The sequence below is a fragment of the Helianthus annuus genome, chromosome 1 (genome assembly GCF_002127325.2).
Source record: "Helianthus annuus cultivar XRQ/B chromosome 1, HanXRQr2.0-SUNRISE, whole genome shotgun sequence".
Taxonomy (NCBI): domain Eukaryota; kingdom Viridiplantae; phylum Streptophyta; class Magnoliopsida; order Asterales; family Asteraceae; genus Helianthus; species Helianthus annuus.
Window position 1 is genome coordinate 127,270,128 of NC_035433.2, and position 22,223 is coordinate 127,292,350.

The 22,223-nt window shown below is 36.0% G+C and overlaps 1 protein-coding gene and 1 long non-coding RNA gene across 2 annotated transcripts; one reads left to right on the forward strand and one right to left on the reverse strand.

Moving 5' to 3' along the window:
* Positions 1-3,786: 3,786 nt before the first annotated feature.
* LOC110877229 lies at positions 3,787-7,446 on the reverse strand. Its single transcript, XR_002556852.2, has 4 exons — positions 7,160-7,446; positions 6,573-6,623; positions 5,613-5,904; positions 3,787-4,158 (listed from the first exon to the last, which is right to left on the reverse strand). It is a non-coding gene; the product is annotated as an uncharacterized LOC110877229 (long non-coding RNA).
* A 1,211-nt stretch (positions 7,447-8,657) lies between these two features.
* LOC110877234 (protein transport protein SEC23) lies at positions 8,658-15,752 on the forward strand. Its single transcript, XM_022125395.2, has 12 exons — positions 8,658-9,630; positions 9,708-9,881; positions 10,203-10,364; positions 11,297-11,439; positions 11,521-11,596; positions 11,694-11,863; positions 11,992-12,073; positions 12,540-12,617; positions 12,717-12,878; positions 13,308-13,571; positions 14,525-14,629; positions 15,327-15,752. Exons 1-12 carry the CDS (start codon positions 8,881-8,883, stop codon positions 15,468-15,470), a joined length of 2,310 nt encoding a protein of 769 aa, XP_021981087.1. The 5' UTR covers positions 8,658-8,880; the 3' UTR covers positions 15,471-15,752.
* Positions 15,753-22,223: the final 6,471 nt, after the last annotated feature.

Genomic DNA, 22,223 nt, shown 5'->3' on the forward strand with positions numbered 1-22,223 from the left:
GCAATTCAGATGCTCGCGCATTCCTATTGTAAAAGTCCAATGGGAAGGCAAACGAAGCGCGGAGTTCACTTGGGAACTCGAAAGTGACATGAAGGCAAAGTACCCGCAGCTGTTTAAGTGAAAGTCTAGAGAGAGAAAGTTCTCCAACGTGATTCACGGTGTTGTGCAGCTTTTAGCCTAATTTCGGGACGAAATTCCCTAAACAAGGGGAGGCTGTAACACCCCGTGTTTCCGAAAGTCAAAGTCAAAGTTAAGTTGAAGTCAAAGGAAGAAAAGATCGCTAATTGCGATCTATCACTCCTTACTCAATTACTGTTTTGACTTCTTTGACTGTAATTAGCATATTTTATGTTTTTACGTTAGTTGTATATGTGGAGTAATTAATTACAATCGAAGTAATCGAATGTTTATCGCTACGAACCGCTTTACGACTGTGAATAATAGGAAGTAACAATGCGATAAAGTCAATTGATCAATAATCGAACTAGTCTAATCATCATCGAACTCGAAACTCGAATAACGCAAGGGTTGGTTATTGTTATACGTGTGTGTGTGCCTTATGTGTTGCTTGTGCATGCTTACTTTATGTTATGTGAGGAAATCAATCGAATCGAAATCGAAACTCGATCGAACTCAATCGAAACCGAATTATGAAAATTGGTGGAGAAGAGATAGTGCAAGATATAGATGCTTGTATGTTAGATATAGTAGTTGGGATTAAAGGTAATTTGAATAGCAAAATCTATCATACTCGCATCGTCCTCAATCAAAATCGAAATATCAAAAATCGTCGCATCGAACACTTGAATCGTGCAGCTGATCGATCAGGCTACCAGCCGATCGAACAGCCAACCGATCGGACTGCTGTCCGATCGAGCTGCCTGGCCGATTGGCCAGCACTTTCCTCATTTGGCATCCTATAAATACCCCTGTCATTGTCATCCTTTCCACTTTTGGAAACCTCTGTCCGACCAGCACGCTTAGCTCATCATTTTCTCAGATTTCTCTCGATTCCGGTAAGATTTCGTCCTTAATCTTGTACTTTCTTAATCTACACGCACTCCTACACCTTTCTATCTTTCAAATCTTAACTTTTAACCGTGAAATCATCGAGATTCAAGTGTTCTAGGATGATGTCATCATAGGTTCTTGAAGAACTTCATGTTTTGGCCTCAATCCACCAAGAATAACTTGGATCTAGCCGATTTCCACATAAACAAACAAAGATCTTTCATAGATCTAAACATATACACGGTGAAAAGGATTGGAAAATGGTTTTCCAACTTTCTTTCAACTTTTTTACACTCAATGCCTTCAAACCGATAGAAACGGAGCTTGTGCCGACTTACTAATCATTCCGGTGGTTGCATGGCTTAAAGATCCGGATTCTACCCACGAAGTTTACCGATTCCGGGTTAAACGTTAAATCCCGTTCCGAACAGTTCACCGGCCGGATTTGGGTGATTCCCGTCCGATCAGGGGGAAACAAGCAAGAACGAGGGTTCTATGGTTCGACTCGTTCTCAAAATACCTCGATAAAAAAACAACAAACAACCCGAACAACCAAAGTGTTAGACGAATAGGCTGATCAGGTCAGGGTGCTGACCGATTGGACTTCTGTCCGAACGGACAGCCAGCCGATTGGACAGTCAGCCGATCGACTAGCCAGCCGATCGGCTAACACATGGCCCCACACTTAATCAATTTATTTTGAAGTTGAGTATTGAACGAACTGCTGTTCGATCGGACTACCGTCCGATTGGATTACTCTTCGGATCATGAGATACTATACTTCAACACTTAATCAAAATTTTCAACATGTTCGATGCACTAGGAGTGCCACCCGTTCGAACAGCCGTCCGATCAGGTGACACCCTGATGAGAACTTGTTTTGCTAAAAGTACCTAACCGATCGGGTTGCCGACCGAACGAACAACCGTCCGATCGACCGACCTGAAAGGTAAAGATACTTCAAGGTTTTCAAATGCTACAACAAAAACCTCAAAAGCCAACCATCATACACAAACACATCCTAATCAAAGGAAGAAACAATCCACTCGAACAGCCATACGATACCGACCGACCAGACAGCTGTCCGAACGGACTATCCACCGAACGGTTAGCCGTCCGATCGGACTACCGTCCGATCGACCAGCTGTCCGACTCTCCAACACTTATTTCCGTTTTACGCGTTGCTTATCGTTATGCTATCGAACTATTCAGGCTAACCCTACCCTCAAGCGCTCCCTTCAATCCATCAACCGCTGTGAGTATACTCGAACCCTTTATGCTTTCGCACTTTTGGGTGTTACATACGTTACTTATTCTAAAATCACAATCGAACACACTACGCAATGCTTTATACGCTAACCGTTATCACATGTATTACGTGACTAAATGAATGCTTGTTGTTATGTTTACACGTGGAATGCTGTTTACCTGCCTTAACGACGATAGTACTATAGTTTGGACTCAGCACCCGTTCACACGGGGGTTGTTAAGGACAATTACTTGCATGGATTACGGTGGTAATCATGTATTGTGAACTGCCTCGGGCAGTCAACCCACAGTCATTGGTATCGATAGATCCATGTTGATAATTAACATGCTTCATTTTCCTCTGTGTACATGCTGGTTATGCGTAAACTATTTCGAACTCTATTATGCTATTATCAAACTTGTATGCTCAGCTTTACATTTTATGTATTGACTTTATTTTAACGTATGTGACAGGTGCTTAAGATGCTTATCTGTTAGGAAAGCGATGCTAGAATAAAGCTCTAGAGCCCAACAAATAGTTGTCTGTAGTGGTAAAATTATGGGTCTCTAGAAGCAGATAAACAATTGTTGTTTAATTAAATCTGAGTTGTCGGAACAGAATATTTGTCTGGATTTTATCTGTAATAATTTGTTTACTGTTTGAGATACGGTATGGGACATGTTATTTAAATTGAATAGTAATGATAATTGTTATGGAAACTTCTGGACAATCTGTTTCGCTCAATGCCGCGCCCCGATGATTCCGCCATCGCTTGGGGTGTGACAACTCGGCTCGAGTTCGCTTCAATGTCGCTTAAACGAGCCAAAGCTCGGCTCGCCAATGTTATCATCATCATTATTACATTATATATAAAATAAATAAGTTTTTGTTTGGGCTCATTTAGGCTCGCAAGCCTATACGAGCTTTGTATTTCAGCCTCGAGCTCGGGCTCGATAACTAAACGAGCTCTATTTCAGGCTCGAGCTCGTTCGAGAGTTTTATCGAGCCGATAACGAGTAACTCTCGAGCCTCTGGGCTTGTTTATGTAGGATCGGTTTTCGACTCCGTAACGATTGTGTAAGACACGTCTGACGTGCGGAATCCGTACACGTGCGTGGACCGAACACGATAACCGTACTAAATATGTGATTCTATTCAAAGATATGAAATCGTACAATCACGTGAATTACCTTTTGCACTTTCTCTCTCTAGCTCCAAGGCTCTCCAAACTCCAAATGTGCAAAAGTTCTAAAATGAAACACTAAAAACTCTATATATAGGCAAAGGCTTATAAGGAAAGTTTCCTTATATACAATACTAGGTTATAACCCGGAAACTTTCCGGGTAGGAAAATTTAATTTACAATAAATAAAAGTATAAAAATAACACTTTTAATATCTAAAGTATCATCTTTCCCTTTTCTCCACTATAAATTTTTAATTCGGTTTTTTAAACTTTTTCTTGTTGTAAAGAGTCATAAAAAATACAAAAGCAAGAATGTAAAGTACACATTTATCTTTACAGCATTTGAAAGAAATGAGAAAGCTTTTTTTACAATAATAAAATGAAGCATTTAAATGATATAGAACTGTTGTTTTAACGCATCAAAAATTGCATAAAGCTGGGTATTTTATCGTCTTTCAACATCAGCCCAAACCAAACGAATGAACATGAGTTCACCACACAACAGTCTGACACGACCCGACCCGACACAAACGTCACTCCTATCTCCAAAGTCGAGTCCTCCGATCCCTGGTACTTTTGGGACATATGCTCTAATACTTGTTTTTTGATGCAGGGGTTCTAGTGCAAAATATCTCCCCAAAAATCTAAAGGATTCCTTTGTTGTAGGCATTGGCTCGCATGTCGTACCTGTATACAACATTCTCATATGAAGTCTGCAAAAATAAAATGGAAACAAAACATATGAGATGTTTAGTTGGATGTAGTAAAATGAGCGGGTCTCGACTCTCGCGGGTTGGATAATGCGTAATTTGGGTACTGGCTAAAACAGACTAATGTGACATTCGTCATTTTGAAAGATTCAACAGACCTGTTAAATGTCATCCATTTTAGGGATTATATGTGACTTTAAAAAATAGTATTATTCTTGTAGTTTTTTATATGAAAGGTTGCAACTTATAAGGGACAATTTTCAAAACTTCATTTATACCACAACCTCACATACAAAAAGGTAACTGAATCTATTTCCTGATAATGTCTAATGCTCTAATATGATTAAAAAATCATTATTCCAATAAATTTTCTAAAGGGTTTAAATAAATGATGAGGTTTATGTATTATAAATGCTCCTTTCGAAGCTTTGACCCATTTGAGCCATTCATATCCTATGGGATAGACAGGTCACTTCCAGTGAGACTCCCGGCTCCAAAATCATATCCATGACATATGATTAGAAAAATAATAATCTAATAATCTAATACTAATAAAGAAATACATCTAATGCCATATGGCATTCTCTTATTTCATTTATTTTCATCTAATGCTATGTGGCATTCTCTTATTTAAATTATTTATATATTAAATTAAAATACTATTAATCTATTAGATTAATCTCTAATATTATTAATATATAATATAATATATCTAATAATATATAAATATAAATAATTGTTATACATTATCCCAATTTATCTTTGCGACAATTTCTTAAACTTTATTTTTTAATGATTTTATGGATTTTGTTTTTGTTTTCATTTTTTATTAAAATATTTAAGTTTTAAACATATATATAATAAAATGAGTATTTAAATTAAATTTAATTTTAAATTAGTACTATATTAATATATTTGATTAATTTCTAATATCATTAATTGTTATACATTATCGCGATTTATCTTTGCATTAATTTCTTAAACTTTATTTTTTAAAAATTACACGGATTTTGTCTTTGTTTTCATTTTCTCATTAAAATACTTAAATTATAAACAGATAAATAATTAAATGAGTATTTAAATTAAATTGATAAATAATCAAATGAGTATTTAAACAAAATTTTATATAACCCTTAACTTAGTATTTAATAATAATTAACAATAGTTATCGGTATATATTGGCCTCTTAATATGTGTAAATTTTTCAAAATTATTATATTTTTCTATAAATTTCAAAGAAAAAACTTTGATATTTTCTTGATTGTGGGTGGTTTTAAACATTGTATGATATTTATCATCTTTATCTTACGTAGGATATTTTATTTATTCAACTCATGTAATACATGGGTCTATAGTAACTTAATAAGTACCATTCATATCCTATGGGATAGACAGGTCACTTCTACGGAAAGTTTCTTTAGATGACAAAAAAAAAAAAAAAAAGAAAAAAGTCATACCTGATGTTATGATGTACAACTGCAATGACTTCCTGCCACAAACGACCTTTCTCCGTTCTTGATCTCCACCACCATTTTGCAAGGAGAACACGATTCATAGCCTGAAGAGATCCAATGCCCGTTCCACCTTTAACTTTCGAAGCGGTAATCCAGTCCCACGCAATCCAATGGTGGTTTGTAGAACTCCTGCACTTTATTTTGATATGAAATAAAATTCATATTTAAGGACCTTGCAGTCAGATATGGAGCTCCAGAGCCATCTGTTGGGGCTTGAATTGTAGCGAAACGAAACCTACAAAAGAAGAATCGAGTTTAAAAAAGTAACATTGAATGAAACGAGAGAAAAATATTATTAAACAATCATCTAAAAATTACACATATATTATAATCTTGTGTCTCGGGTATTAGGTGATCATAAAAGTTATCTACCACTTTAAAGGATATGAGAGACATATATAAACAAATATTTACATGAGAAGGGCTCACTTTTATTTCTATGCAACTCAAGAACATGAAAAGCTATCTCCTTTCCTTTTAGCTCAAGAACACTCAAGAACGCTAAAGAAAGAAACAATAAAACTTCCTTTTATGTTAAACTCAAAAAACACAAAAAGACAATATATATCCTTTGTGATACAAACTATTCTTCCAGCTATGCAACTTAGATGCCAGCTCTAACTTGCAAAAAAAAAAAAAAAACACATTTTTGCTTCTTGTAGTCATATGTATTCCCATTTATAGGTCCATGAAGCACCGTAAGCATGTGACTATAGAAAATAACTCAAAACAATTGTTGTGTTTAACATAAGTAGAATATCCTCTAACCATGTAATAAAATCATAATCAATGTATTAGATTTATAAGAAAACGCCATTCCACAACTCATACAACTGACCCACGAGATAAAGGAATTTCGTGTTTTAACCAAAAACTTGCATAAGAGTAAAGAGCCGAACTTACACATAACCAAAGAGAAGCCTTTCTTCTCAAATCTACCATGATTTCACCAACCTGAACATAATCAAATTAGTTGAAATATAAAATAAAACACAATCACAATCATATAGAAAGCATTTTAGAAAATCTTAGACCAATTTTTCAATAAGAACTTGTACATCACAAGTAAAAGTTGTACATTAACAAATTTCCCTATATCATTTTCTGTTTGCTGCGTCTTCAATGGTCTCTCAAACCTTTTGATTTAAAATATATAACCCATAATATAATCAGCAAAACCCATGACCAAATTCATCAAAAAAAATGAAAACAAAATTGAGAAATTAAAAGTTAGGGTTTGCTTAGGGTGGGAAGAAGATAAAGCAAAAAAAACGATACCTTTATGTACCTGGATGAAAATTAGGATCGGGTAAAACCAGTTTTAGTATCCACTAACAATAAAAAGAATCAGACGGATGTGCGCCAAAATCATGGAATATATACAACAAACAAAAAAAAAGTGTTTATCCAAAGTGATTTTTCATGGAAATTTTACATCAATCCAAAATATAACATCGAAACATTACTCACACAAAATAGTCATCTGTTACCTTAACTTAGGGTTTATTTCGGTTGTCTGCAACACCAAAAATAAGAAGACAATCCAAGTTTGTGGTGGTAACGGCGATTAAGCGATGATGAAGATTTAGATTTTAGAGAAAATGAGACGTAGGAAGAAGAGGCGATATGATTATGATCCACGCATAAATATGGACATGTGAAGAGATGATCAGTTGCTTGTAATGGAGATGGAGAATGGTGATGGAGATGGAGGCTCTCTAGGGTTTTGGAAAAGAAACGCAGATGTCGTACAAATGAAGTCGGGTCAAAATTAAAGGAAACGGATCCCGCGTTAACCCATATACACCAATTTTTATGACCTGAATTTTGGAGCCAAAACCAAAATGTAGATGGTCTTAGCAAATGCCACATCATTTTCCTTGCTCTTATATAATGCCACATAAGCCCTTATTTAACATGTTTATTATATATAATAGATAATAGATAAGGCTTGATTAGTTCAGTTTCTCGCTACGGATCGTATTCGTATTGAAGGCGATAGACATTACTGCACCAACAGTTTACACCCCTACTAATCTAATACTAATAAAAAAGTATGATTAATGCCACATGGCATTCTCATACTAAAACAACAACCTACTTAATACCACATGGCATTCTCTTATTTAATTTACTACTAATAATAATATTATTAATTAATTAATTAATACAAAACAACAAAAAATCCTTAACCACTTAATACTAACAAATATTTTATTGTTTACTTAGATAATGATTATTTACTTTTAACTTATCTAAAATATATAGTTAGTTATTAGTAACAACTCTACTTATAATAAACAATTTCAAATAATGTCAATGTGACAACATCTTCTTATTCTTTAAAAGGATTTTTTACTATATGTTAAACATCTATTAAATAAATTACAATTTTATATTATAATAATAAAAATGGTAAAGAATAGGTTAATCCGAAATTTGAAAACCGGTTTACTTCCATGCTTTGAAAACGGTTTTAATGTTATTAGACCCGTGTAATAAAGGGGTTTAAGGATAAAATATCTTCATAATAATTTTGATGCAGGTTTATACTCACCGGATGTCCTAAATGAAGTTATATTTTTAGGCTTGCCAAACCACTCATATTATCCGGAAGTAATATTGGCACTTAAACGTTTATCCCTAGATTTCGTTTAGTACCGCCAAATAGAAGGATTCCGTTTAAATTGAAAAGAAGATAGTTTACTCTCGCCCTATGTTTTGCCATGACGATAAATAAAAGTATAGGACACTTTTTATGTAAAGTTGGTTTGTTTCTAAAAGAATCAGTTTTTACACATGATCAATTGTTGCGTCATCTATGGTAAAAAAATCACTTATGTAAATTTTTGTAGAGAATATAAATTTAAATAATTTACAAATTTATATCCTTAAACCCGTAGAGTACACGGGTCTAATAATCTAGTAATGGTAATATACATTCGTTAAAGATATACAAGATCATCATCATCATCATCATCATCATAACAACAATTACACACACATCCAGCATTGAACTTCATAACCTCACCAAACAGTTACAACCCACAGTCCCCCTCCCCCATCCCCATCCACCCTCTCCCAATTTTGACTTCAATCCACCAATCTTCCCCAACCCCTTAACCATCTCCTCAGAAGAAACCCAATTTCCCCCAAACCCACAAAACCCCAACTCAAAAAGCTCCGATCTTGCCCCATCAATCACCCGATCATGTCAACAGAAACCCCCATCACTGATCCTGAAGGCATCGACGGCGTCCGCATGACCTGGAACGCCTGGCCCCGTACCAAAGTCGAAGCCAGCAAGTGTGTCATCCCAATCGCCGCCTCGATCTCTCCGATCCGCCCCCATTCCCTCATCCCCACCAACCCCTACGCCCCACTCCGCTGCAAAACCTGCTCTTCCGTCTTAAACCCCTTTTGCCGCGTGGATTTCACCGCCCTCATCTGGATCTGCCCCTTCTGCTTCCAAAGGAACCACTTTCCGGTCCATTATTCGGGTATTTCTGAAACTAATGTCCCTGCTGAACTATACCCGCAATACACAACTATTGAATATGCTGTTGGTAACCTTGACGCGCGCCACGCGCTTCCCCCACCTGTGTATGTGTTTGTTCTTGATACTTGTATGATTGAGGAGGAGTTAGGGTTTGCTAGATCGGCGTTACAGCAGGCGCTTGAGTTCTTGCCGGAGAATGCTTTGGTGGGGTTTGTGAGTTTTGGGACTCAAGTGCAGGTTCATGAGTTGGGGTATTCGGATATGTCGAAGGTTTACGTGTTTCGTGGGTCGAAGGAAATGAGTAAAGATCAGGTCTTGGAGCAGTTGGGGTTGGGTGGAGGGTTTGCCGCTGGCCGGAGAGTTGGCGGTGGTGTTGGCGGTGTGGCGGGTCAAGGGTTCCCGAATCCTGGGGTTGCTAGGTTCTTGCTGCCTGCTTCTGAGGGAGCTTATGTTATTCATTCTGTAAGTTAAAATTATGATTTTTTATATAAATTCAAATAATTTGATGTGATTGGATGCTTATTGATGCGGTGATGCAGCTTTTGGAGGAGTTAGGAACGGATCAGTGGCCGGTTGCGCCTGGGAATCGAGCGTTGAGGTGTACGGGTGTGGCGTTGAGTGTTGCGGCGGGTTTGCTTGGGGCTTGCTTGCCTGGTACGGGTGCGCGGATTGTTGCGTTAGTCGGTGGTCCGTGTACTGAAGGACCTGGATCGGTAAGCACATTCTGCAACTTTTCTCACAATTTCACTTTATAAAACATGATCTGACAATGTACTTGTTAATGGGCCAGTTTGTATAATATATAGTATATATTTTAGCTGTATGTTGCATTTTGTCGCCGTTATTTTTGTGATCTGTTAAATTAGTAATCATCTTTGAAAGGATCATCTGGGTTATTCTATGTTTCTATCGTAATATATGTAATCGATTTTGGTTTTGGTGTTTGATGGTTTTGATGATCATATCTTATCATGATTTTCTTTTCAACTTCTGTGGAAATCTGAAATTTTCATTACTTTTTGGGTTTTTTGCAGATTGTATCTAAAGATCTATCGGACCCGGTTCGTTCACATAAAGATCTGGACAAGGATGCAGCACCATTTTTTAGGAAGGCGGTTCAGTTTTACGAGGAACTTGCAAAACAGATGGTCAACCAGGGTCATGTCTTGGACCTTTTTGCTTCTGCCCTTGATCAGGTACAACACTGAATATGTTGACCCTTTTTATCTGTTTGACTGTTTGTAGATTTAGATATATAATGGTGGTTTTATTTCCTTAAAGTCAACCATGTATCATGGTTTTTGAAACCGTCAATTTCTTATAAGATACATCTCTTTTATCATAGTTCTTTCTCATCAAAGGGTGATTGATTTTCATGTTGTAAATGAGTGCGATATTGATGAATTAGAATCAGAAAATTAGGTGTAACTAAAGGGCTGCATGTGATAGTGTTTCGATGTAGAGATGGTAATGGGTCGGGTATCAGGTATACCCGGGTCGGGTATCAGGTATACCCGGGTCGGGTATCAGGTATACCCGGGTCGGGTATCAGGTATACCCGTTAGTTTTAGAAAAATACCAGCTGGGATTTTCATGTACATATATGTCTTATTTCCTTTATAACGTTATGTTTTTAAAATCTATACAGTAATCGAATTATGATAAATAATATACATATCTTCATCACATACAATTATTTAAAATTGTGTAAAAATGTAAATGTATTATAATATTAATCTCAATACATTTTTTTGTATTACGTAGCATATAAATATAAATAATGTCATAAAAATATATATTCCAAAAGAAAAGTTTATTGTTGAAGTGATGAAGCTACTAGAAAGAAACTTTACTAAACATTAATTAAGGGAATATAAAAACAGAAGTTAAAAGTTTTTAGGTATATTATTCGGGTAAACGAGTATATATTTTCGGGTAATCGGGCTGGGTATCACCTAATCCCATACCCGCTCCCATACCTGTCGGGTATCGGTATACCCGATTACCCGTTCCGGATGCCTTGGGTTTTGGTTATACACGTTCGGGCTCGGGTATGCAACTGATTTTAAAAATAATAATTATTTGACTTCTAAATATTAAATTACTAATTTAGTTTCTATATGCTTAGGTTGGGGTTGCAGAGATGAAGGTGGTTATTGAAAGAACCGGTGGTCTTGTTGTTCTAGCCGAAAGTTTCGGTCATTCGGTTTTCAAGGATTCATTCAGACGTGTTTTCGAAAAAGGCGAAGAGTCTCTTGGCCTGGCTCATAAGTATGTATCATCATGCTCGGTGACTAACGGTTACATTGTTATACTAATATATCAAACTCACCACTATTTTCTTATGATCAGTGGCACTCTCGAGATCAACTGTTCAAAGGACATTAAAATTCAAGGGATAATCGGACCTTGTACATCCTTGGACAAGGTCAGTTGCTAAATCTTCGCTGGAATTAAAAATCGATTATCGATTAAAATAATTAATTAATTCTCTGAAATGCTATTTGCTGTCACTCGCGTTGCAGAAAGGACCTGCGGTTGCCAGCACAACGATTGGTCAGGGGAATACGACAGCTTGGAAATTGTGTGGACTGGACAAAGATACTTGCTTGACGGTATTCTTCGATATATCATCGAGTGACAAAGATCCTTCTGGCAATGTAAATCCACAGCTGTATATACAAACTGTCACAAGGTAAATATATATGTGTGTGTTTCGTTTTGAGAATTGGAGACGGTTTCTTTACGTTAAAGTACATTTTATGTACATAACAAATTTGTGTAGTTGAAAATTACGCTCATGTATTTTGATTTTTGGTGCAGTTACCAGACTGCTGATGGGCAATCTAAATTACGAGTTACTACCGTTACTAGAAGATGGGTCGAGAGTGCCGTTGTTTCTGAGGTAAAGTAGTAAAACCATTCATCTTTTATTACTTTAATATAGTAAAAAATCAGTAAAGATGCAGCTAATTAAAAACAACACGAGCCAAAAGTTGTGGATATTTGAGAACGAATTGTTTTTGAGAACTACATGAAGTTCTCACACATATTTGGGGGGGGGGGGGGGAAAGGGGGGGGGGATAGTGCACGGTCCTCCCAACCGCCGGAGTGATCCCACTCTGGGAGCCGCTACCCGACCAAGCTAGCTCCGCGGTGAATTCCCCTTGCCGAGTTCTTACCCTGGGCGACATATGCCACTCCCAAGACTCGAACCCGGTACCTCTGGGAAGAGGTGGGTGTCGGTGGCCAACTGGGCTACCCCAGTTGGTTAGTTCTCACACATATTGCTCACGTTTAAATCTATTTTGTTTCAAATAGTCACATACAAAGTATTTAGTTACCTATGAGTTGAAAGATATTTTTCGCAGGAATTGATGCAAGGTTTCGATCAAGAGACTGCTGCGGTAGTAATGGCTAGATTAGCCTCTTATAAGATGGAGATCGAGGTGCGAATTCGTCAAATTCTTCGCTTTATCGTGTAGCGTTTCCCTTAATTTCTTTTATATTTTTTATTTGTCACTGATGGAAATTACTATTGATTTCAGGACACATTTGATGCTACAAGATGGTTAGATAGGAATCTCATTCGTCTATGTTCTAAATTCGGTGACTACCGAAAAGATGACCCATCCTCGTTTTCTTTAAATCCTTGTTTCTCATTGTTCCCTCAGTTTATGTTCAATCTTCGGAGATCACAATTCGTGCAGGTAAACTTGGACGTGTTGCCGATTTTAGTTTTTAATCTTGATTAAAATTTGGGTGAAATGTTTAATACAAAAGGCTCTTAACGTGCGACGGTACACAACTACCAATGGTCCATATAACGTGCGGAATTATGCAAATAATGTGCGTAATTAAAGTTAACCCAACCCATGCGTAACTATGCAAATAACGTGCGTAATTAGGGTTTAACCCAACCCATGCGCAATTATGCAAATTACGTGCGTAATTATGTAATATAACGTGTAATTATGCAAAGTTAGTTACTATTGTGCCACCGCGTTTAATTGAAAACCTAGATTAGATCAGATGCGCGGTTGAGATGCTCGCGTACGCATCGCACGATAAGGTGGTCTTGTACGTTAACTGGCCACAAAATTTGGACACTTTTCATTTTGTGTTTCTTTTTGTGGCAGGTGTTCAATAACAGTCCAGATGAAACTGCTTATTTTCGTATGATGCTAAACCGAGAGAGCATTACAAATGCTACAGTTATGATTCAACCTTCGTTAATATCATATTCATTTCAGTCACTTCCTACCCCAGCATTGCTTGATGTGGCATCCATTTCACCTGATCGAATTCTTTTACTAGATTCGTATTTTAGCATAGTTATTTTTCATGGCATGACTATAGCTCAATGGCGGAACTTGGGTTACCAGAATCAGCCCGAACATCAAGTATGTTATTTCACTTTTTTTTATTTTAATTTTTAGTGCTTATGCGCTTTTCGCAATTCTCTACTTAATATTGGTTCTGTATTGCACACACACCCTTTAAGAAGCATGTAACAAGTTGTTAGGGGTGTGTAGGTTAGGTTTTTGGTTATTGAAAACCGTTCGGATTCTTTTTTTTTTTTTTTTGGTTTTAGCAACGGTTCGGTTCGGTTTTTGAAACAAAATTACATAAGATTCAAAAATAGAATAACCCAAGATTTAATAATCTTTCTTAGATGCTTACATTTAAGTTATTATGTTTACCCGTTTTTAATCAATATCGTTCACGTAAACCTAACTTCTAATCTATTTTTAGGCTTCCTCAAAGTTTTTATTAAAACATTTTCTTGTATTATACTTTGAAAATCATATTTTTTATGTTAAATTTTGTTATTTCTTGTAGGCAATGGAAAAATCATTTAAAAGATAAATAAACATGTTAATGGTTGTATTATAAATACTTTACATTCAAGAATAAAACTAATAATTCCTAAGTCGATATATAACAAACATTAAAAAAATGATTTTTAGGTTGTTTGGTTCGGTTTTTTTCGGTTTCAAAAATTGCAAAACCGTAACCGAACCGTAAATTTCGGTTCGGTTTCTTCGGTTTTTTCTATCGTTCGACTTTTTTCGGTTCGGTTAAATCGGCGTTTTCGGTTTCGGTTCGGTTTTCTGCTCACCGCTACAAGTTGTAATAAAACTGAATTGGAAAAAATTGAAAATATCTACCTATCATTAGTTTTAAATCAATCACTTTCTAAGTTTTAAATTATATGAGATAATTATGTCTATATGCCTTTCTTTACGCAATCATATGAGGTGTGTGCGTTATAACGTTCTCTCGTATATGTGTGTATATATTTCTATGCGCATTGTAGCCCCTTAATGTGTTGACTTTTTATTTCTCTCAATAGGCATTTGCACAGTTATTGCAAGCTCCACATGATGATGCTGAAGTGATAATACGTGAACGGTTTCCTGTCCCAAGATTAGTGGTGTGCGATCAACATGGTTCTCAGGTTATTATTCTGTTTTTTATTTTTTTATATTACGTTATAAAATGTGCATCGTATGATGCGTAAATCTTTATTTTTATTGCAAGTCAACGCATTTACTTACGCGTTGTCCAATTTGGTTTTTTTTTTCAGCATTTAAACATGTCACGTCATAGCTAAAAGAGAACGAAAACATGTTTACGCCGTGCTCGATTAACTTATGAGAGCTCGTGCCGAGCTCGGTTCAAGTTTTGTTTTCAAAGCTCGAGCTCGGCTAGTTGGTAGTTTCTCAAGCTTGAGCTCGGCTCGTTTATTATCGATTAACTAATATATTAAATAAAAATAATAGACTCGTTTAGGCTCGCGAGCTCGATAAGTGAAGCTCAGTCTTGGGCTTGGCTTGTAAACAAGTTTAAATAAAGCTCGGCTCAGCTTGTTTACTAGACAACTTTCAATAAGGGGTAAATGTTATAAAATATTAATAAAAACTAATATTACACTAAGGCTCGACGAGCCTGACGAGCTTCACATGCTAGGCTCGAGCTGGGGATAAATAAACGAGCTTTATTTTAGGCTCAAGCTCGGCTCGGGCTCGATAAGGTTCGGCTCGTTTGCACCCCTACGCACTAAAAATGACATGTTTGAACTTTGAACGAGAACCCATTTTGATTCTTATCTTATAGGTTTGACTTTGACTGAATGGTTGTTTTATATAAAACAGGCTAGATTCTTATTGGCCAAGTTGAACCCATCAGCAACATACAACAATGAGGTAGCTGCGGGAATGGATGTTATTTTCACCGATGACGTCAATCTTCAAGTGTTCTTTGAGCATTTACAGAAGCTGGCGGTACAATCCTCTTGACCCAAAAGTCAAAATTAAGCACTTTACAAAGTTATGGGTGATCAATTCTGCAACATGAATCGAAACAAATCGTTCTATTAAGGGCTTTTGGCAATATGAATTGTGCCAGGACCGTTGCGTGAGTGATTTAATTTGAGGCTGCAAATTAGTGAGACGAATATGTGATCACTTAAAAGACATTTTACATTTCGACAGTTTTGTAAGTTATTGATGAGACTATAGTATGTTGATTGTGTATTTAACTTTGAGGTTATAATATATTGGAGTGGATTATGCCCCTGATGGAGCTAAAAGAGCAAAAAAAATCTTGCAATGGCATCGCGGAAACCAGCCCAAAAGTTTTAGTTGGTTCTACCTGACCCGCTTGCTAACTCAACCTGTATAACCTGAGACCGTTATACCCCCTAATGGGCCGATGGTATGAATAAATAAAAATGAAAAAAAAAAAAAAAAACGCGACGGAGCAAAATGCCACAAAAGCATAATGAAAGTGAACAAATAATGTGTTGATAGAAATGATATTTATGAATCATAATAATACGGATACATTTCGATATGACATTGTTTGTAAACTTGTAAATTTGAAAGTATTAAAAAATTTATAACTTAACTTTTCAAAATTCGTAACTAAACATTTTTAACTTTGAATGGTGAAGTCTTGCCAGGATACAGAGCTTCTTTCCAAATAACTTTTGGGTGATGAATCCGGTCTTTTTTATATTTCTCTCAGGGAAGACGGAGTGGTGTCCGAGGAGAGCCCGGGTGGCAACACCACCCCCGTTTTAGGTAAGAAAATTTCACTGAATTTTTGTGTGCCTACACCGATTCATGGGGAAGTGCGGATAGGGGGAAGCGGAGGGAAAAGGGAGTTGGTTTTGTTTTGGGGAATTCTAGGAAACGTTGGGATGACATCGTACCAGGAAAAACTGAGAAAAAATGGAGAAAAAGCTGATGTGACGCTGACATACATGAAAATCTTAGGAAAACGAAACAACTCACTCCAATTATGGTAAATTCTCAAACACATAACACTAAATGTTCTTTATTTCATGGCAAAATGCATGGTTAGTGGAGATGGAAATTTTGATGCATTTGGTACTAATGAATATAAAAAGATAGCTTTATAAGATACAATCAAACGGTCAAACACAATGAAAATTATATGACACATGTGCAATATGACCTAACCCAGGGAGTATCCACAATTCCACATAATCGACCCTTTAAATTATATTAATCAACTCTTTGAATTATATTACTTTACCATATTTAAAATATAGAGTTAGGTTTTAGCACAAATAAGTTTTAACATACGAATAAGCTTAATAGGAGAATTGAGAAGTCAAGCAGAGATTTTTTTTTTTCTGAATTTTTTCTCATCTTATTAAACACGTATCTTAGTCTCAAATCTAAATTTTATTTTGAGTAAATTACAAGTTTTGTCCTTTATGTTTACACCCTTTTGCAGACGGTATCCTTTGGTGTAAAAGTTGACAAATTTTGTACTTAATGTTTCAAAATCTTGCACGGTATGCCCTTTGATCATAACCCAGTTATATTTTATGGTTAAATCTGGTCATGTGCCTTGCACATGAGGGCATTCTTGTCAATTCATCTTTTAAAGGGCTATTGTATAAATAACTTTTATTCAGAGATTATTTTGTACAAAACTAGAAAATAAAAAGATTATAGAGTCAAATGCCATTTTAGTCCCTGTGGTTTGGGCCATTTTGCCAGTTTAGTCCAAAGGTTTCATTTTTAACCTGTGGGTCCAAAAAGGTTTCACAGTTGCCATTTTAGTCCACTGGGTTAACTTCATCCATTTTTTATGTTAACGAGAAAGCCAATTCGGTAATTTTGTATGTAATTCTGTTAACTAAAAGGGTAATTCAGCCATATAAAATGACCGAATTGGTCTTCTCGTTAACAGAAAAAATGGGTGAAGTTAACCCAGTGGACTAAAATGGCAACGGTGAAATCTTTTTGGATCCACAGGTTAAAAATGAAACCTTTGGACTAAACTGGCAAAATGGCCCAAACCACAGGGACTAAAATGGCATTTAACTCAAGATTATATAAACACACTCACTCTCTCGATCTCTCTCTCTTCTCTATCTCTCTCTCTCTATCTCTAATATGATTTCCCTCTTTATCTCTTCTTTCTCCCTTCTCTTTGTTTGTAATGGTTATAATTGTGTTTGAATAGAGTGGGAGGTGGTAACCGAGTTTGATCACCCAATAACACGAATTGATGTGTTCGATAATAACCGAACCCAGATCAAAATAATTGCCTTAAACAACAACTTGTTATAAATTAAAAGCTCCAAGTAATTGGCGAGTCTTTTCCAAGCATTCCCCACTTTCAATTTCTTGAAATAATCATCTGAACACTCACTGGATCTGTCACACCCTAACCGATAGCGGAAACATCGGAGTGAGATGAAAACAAGATTGCAAGAGACTTCATAACGACTAAATGTGACAAGTATTTAAAAAGTAGATTTTCATTTCATTGCTAACGGTTCAAGTACATGATTTTGCAAACAAAGTACAACAAGTAACGTATGACTAATCTAATAAACATAAATTAAAGTTTGGTGCGTTTCTAGTCCTTCCTAATAGATTCTTTTCAATGCACCACGATCACAATCTTGTAATATATAGTAAAGTAACATTTTAACACATAAAATATTGGCGAGCATACAAGCTTTAGTGTACTAGCATAAGTATAAAAGTGTTTAACGAAATCCACATGGCAATAACTTATAGTAAGGCATAACATACATAATCTAGCATGCATCACATACTTGTCAATGCAAAGATTCCCGCTAGTGTAATCTTGTCGTAGCAATGACAAGACCGTTATGATTAACTTAACATGATCTCAAGAATACGGGCGGTGCGTTACTCTTATAGCGCTATACATGTTAAGGGAGGCTTGTACGAAGTTAATGACAAAGTATTGTGCAAGTAAAATTTCTAGCATGCATGTATTTCTAAGTATAAACATATAAAGCATGTATATTGGATTCAGTTGTATAAGTGTTTATGTGAATATACATGACCCCTTTTCATTTTATCACTTTTTGGTGCAATATATACATCATACAAAAACCGTGAGTATACATGACCCCTTTTCATTTTTTATCACTTCTCCAAACTTGTGTAAAACCGTGAGTATACATGACCCCTTTTCATTTTTTATCACTTTTTGGTGTAATATATACATCATACAAAAACTCACACAAACACTTATGCAACTTGTGGAAACACTCCTAGAGGTGTTCCAAGCTTTGTAGGGGAAGAAAAGATAAAGAAATGATGAAAAATGAGTTTGAACTCACTTTGAGACTTAAGACAAATCTGCCTCTTCTTGCAATTCCAGCAGATTACGGAGTGATTCGAGAGTGTCTAATGGATTGGAAACGTACAAGAGAGGTGTATGAGGCTTGTTTATATAATGGGTTAGTAGGGTTTCAAGTTTAGTGAGGTTTAAAGGTGATTGAGGAGGAAAAAGGTGACCAACCCGTAGCTGGGAAACAACTCGCTACGGATTCACCCTCTGGCGGCCAGCGAGCAGAAAAGGGGGAGGGGTCATGGGGCGCGACGCCCTCTTGGTTCCAGCTATTTTGTTTTATTTACATTTTGGCCCCTGAACTTCCATTTGTTATCATTTTATGTAATAACATTCATAATTAGCATGTTTTTAAGTTTGTAAAACGTATGTAAGTATGATTCGAGTATTGTGAATGTATGTATGAGTATTTGCACGTATAACAAGTGCCGGTTTGCAAGTAAACACGTATTTAATTGATTGATTGTACGAATAACAAGTATATATATAACATATGAATTTCATTATGATCAAAGTCTCAAATTACAAAATTGAAAATGGAATACGAACATGATACGAATACAAGTTTCCATAAATAGAAATACGATTACACTTTCTAAATAAGAAAAGTACAGAAATGCAAAGCGTTATAGGATCATCGCCGGAACTCCAAACCAGGTCACAACTGTTCCCCGTCTTTCTGCGTCATATAAGGTATTATCACTTCCATTCCAGTCGGAATTCCATTTCGAGCAAAATCCCTTTGCCAATTTTAAATGGTAGTGGCATAAGCATCTCAATTTAATCCATTAGCAGGTCAGGGTTCATCTTGTTTCGTACTTGGGAATTAGGATTGAATTGAGTGTGAGGTGGTTGTGGGAGGTGGGTTAGGGGCGGTTGTGGTTGCGGGAGGTAGGTTGATGGTGGGTGACTGTGGGAGGTGGGTGGGTGACGGGTTGGTGACGGGTGGCTGAGGTGGTGGTGGTGGGAGGTGGTGGTGTGTTGATGGAGGTGGTGGCGGGTGAAGGTGGGTTAGCGACGGTTTGTGATGGTTCATCTTCATGGTTTCAATTATATATTCACTAGTTTGTGATGGTGGAGGGTGGTGGTGATGGTGATTGTTGATTTCTAAATTATTTTGTGTTTTTTGATAATATTAAATAAATAGGGTAAAAAGACTAAAATACCCATAGGTTGCCAAATTTAATCATAAAATCTAACTGGGTTAGGGTCAAAGGGCATATCGTCCAGGATTTTTAAACATTAAGTACAAACTTGTCAGCTTTTGCGTCAAAGAACACCGCCTACAAAAGGGTGTAAATATAAAGGACAAAACTTGTAATTTACTCTTTCATTTTTTATTTATGTTTGTGTATCTATACTAGTAGAATAATTACAATTACCATAGAGTTACCTTACTACTAAAGTAAATACATGTTTTTTTAACCTTTGGGTTATTATAATTACTCTACTACTAAAGTAAATACATGTTTTTTTGTTTTTATATTTTACAACTAAACAAAATTGTAGATAAAAAATGATTTAAAAAGAATTAAAAAAATTAAGTAGATAAAAAAGGATTTAAAAAGAATTAAAAAAATTTCATCCTTCACTTCTAGTGTAAGACCCATTTGTAATTACCATAATAAATAAATTCAAATTGTGTAAAATATTCAATATTTAATCCCCTATATATAATATAATATCAAAAAATCACCAATATTGTTCAGTTTTCCCGCGTAAAAGAAAATATATAATCTAAACCCTAAATGGCTAAATCCAAAACAAAAACCCTAAGTCCTAACACTCTCCAAAGAGGCAAAAAACCAGCAAAAAGGCGGAAAAGCGTTGTTGCCACCAGGAAACAACCACCACCACTGCCATCGCCGGTGTTTCAATCGACGGTCACGAAATCACGATCCTCTTGCCACTACAGTGACATTCCTATCGAACACTTTCTGTCAAAGGTGGTAATGTACCACCGTGATGAGTAACATAACCTTTAGTAATTGAATTTAGTAACTGATAAGACCATGTGTAGTGGTGAACAAATATAATGCCCCCACCATGGGGCATTATTCGACACGTGGCATCCTAGTTAGCGTTGGGGCATTATAGCAAAAGTAGCGTAGTGGGGCATTATGCCAATAACCCCCATTCAATCATTAAAAAAAAAAAGGAAACAATGGTGATTGGCTGGTCAAATTATGAGCACATGCAAAAGTGGGGTTGTCTACTCCCATTGGCCACATACAAAACTATGTTAGAAAATGAAACTAAAGTTCAGCGTTTTCTTAAAAATGGCGGTGTGCATTTTTTTTCAAATATAACGCCCGGAAACGCCGGGTGTAGTGGGAGGAGGGGCGTTATCCGACGTTTTTTTTGAAAAGTTTTTAAAAATCACGCCCCACTACGGGTGGTCTAAGTAAACAAGTTTTGATGTTTTGTAGCTTGTTTGAATGATAATTATGGTGGTTTCTTTTTCTTTTTTTTTTTTTTTTTTTTTTATAATGCATGTATATAACTTGATGAGTTACTTTTAAAAACTGAAAGTCTATGCCTTGCCTTCTCTAGTTGCATTTGTGTTGACGTTGAGTGCTGGAAGAACAGATTGGTTAAGTTATTCTAACCAGGGCCGCAATGGGTTTGTAATGGGGGTGTTTGGGATTGCGTTTTCAACCTGATTATTTGATTATTGTGTTTTGAAATCACAAAAAATCTATTTTGAGTGTTTGGTAAAAAATTAATAAAAAGTGATTTTTTACGTTTTGTAGAGTTCAAAACGTGATAATCCATAAGTAGGTCACCCCTTGCTGCAGGAAAACGTGATAATCCAAAAACTGATTTTTTACGTTTTCACTTGTTTTTTTTTAAACATATATACTTGCCAAACACTCAAATAGTTGATTATCTGATTATTGTGATATCAAACAACATAATCAAATCCAAACAATGTTGATTATCTGATTATTGTGATATCAAACAACATAATCAAATCCAAACACTATCTTTCTGCAGCACGTTTTGTTACAGCTAATTATCTGATTCTGATTATTCAAAACGCATAATCTATTTTCAAAACTCAACCCCAAACACCCCTTATTGCTTCAGCATGCTAAGCCTTAATATAAAATGCTAATCATTTTTGTAATCTCTATTATAGAAAAGGGGTGGTAAAGTGTATACCGAGTTTTTTTTGGGTGGAAGTTTCACTTGTGAGGCTTACTATATGACAAAACTGCATTCTCAAGGTAGAAAACATTACATGCTTCTATATAAAAGAGATCCGAACACGGATGGTCTCAAAGTAAATTCTATTATTTAATAGTGTTGAGATAAACTTTTAATTGAAAGAAACGCTCCATTACTTAGATAATTATTAAGTTACAACGAATTGAAAGAAATGAATACGAAAAAAT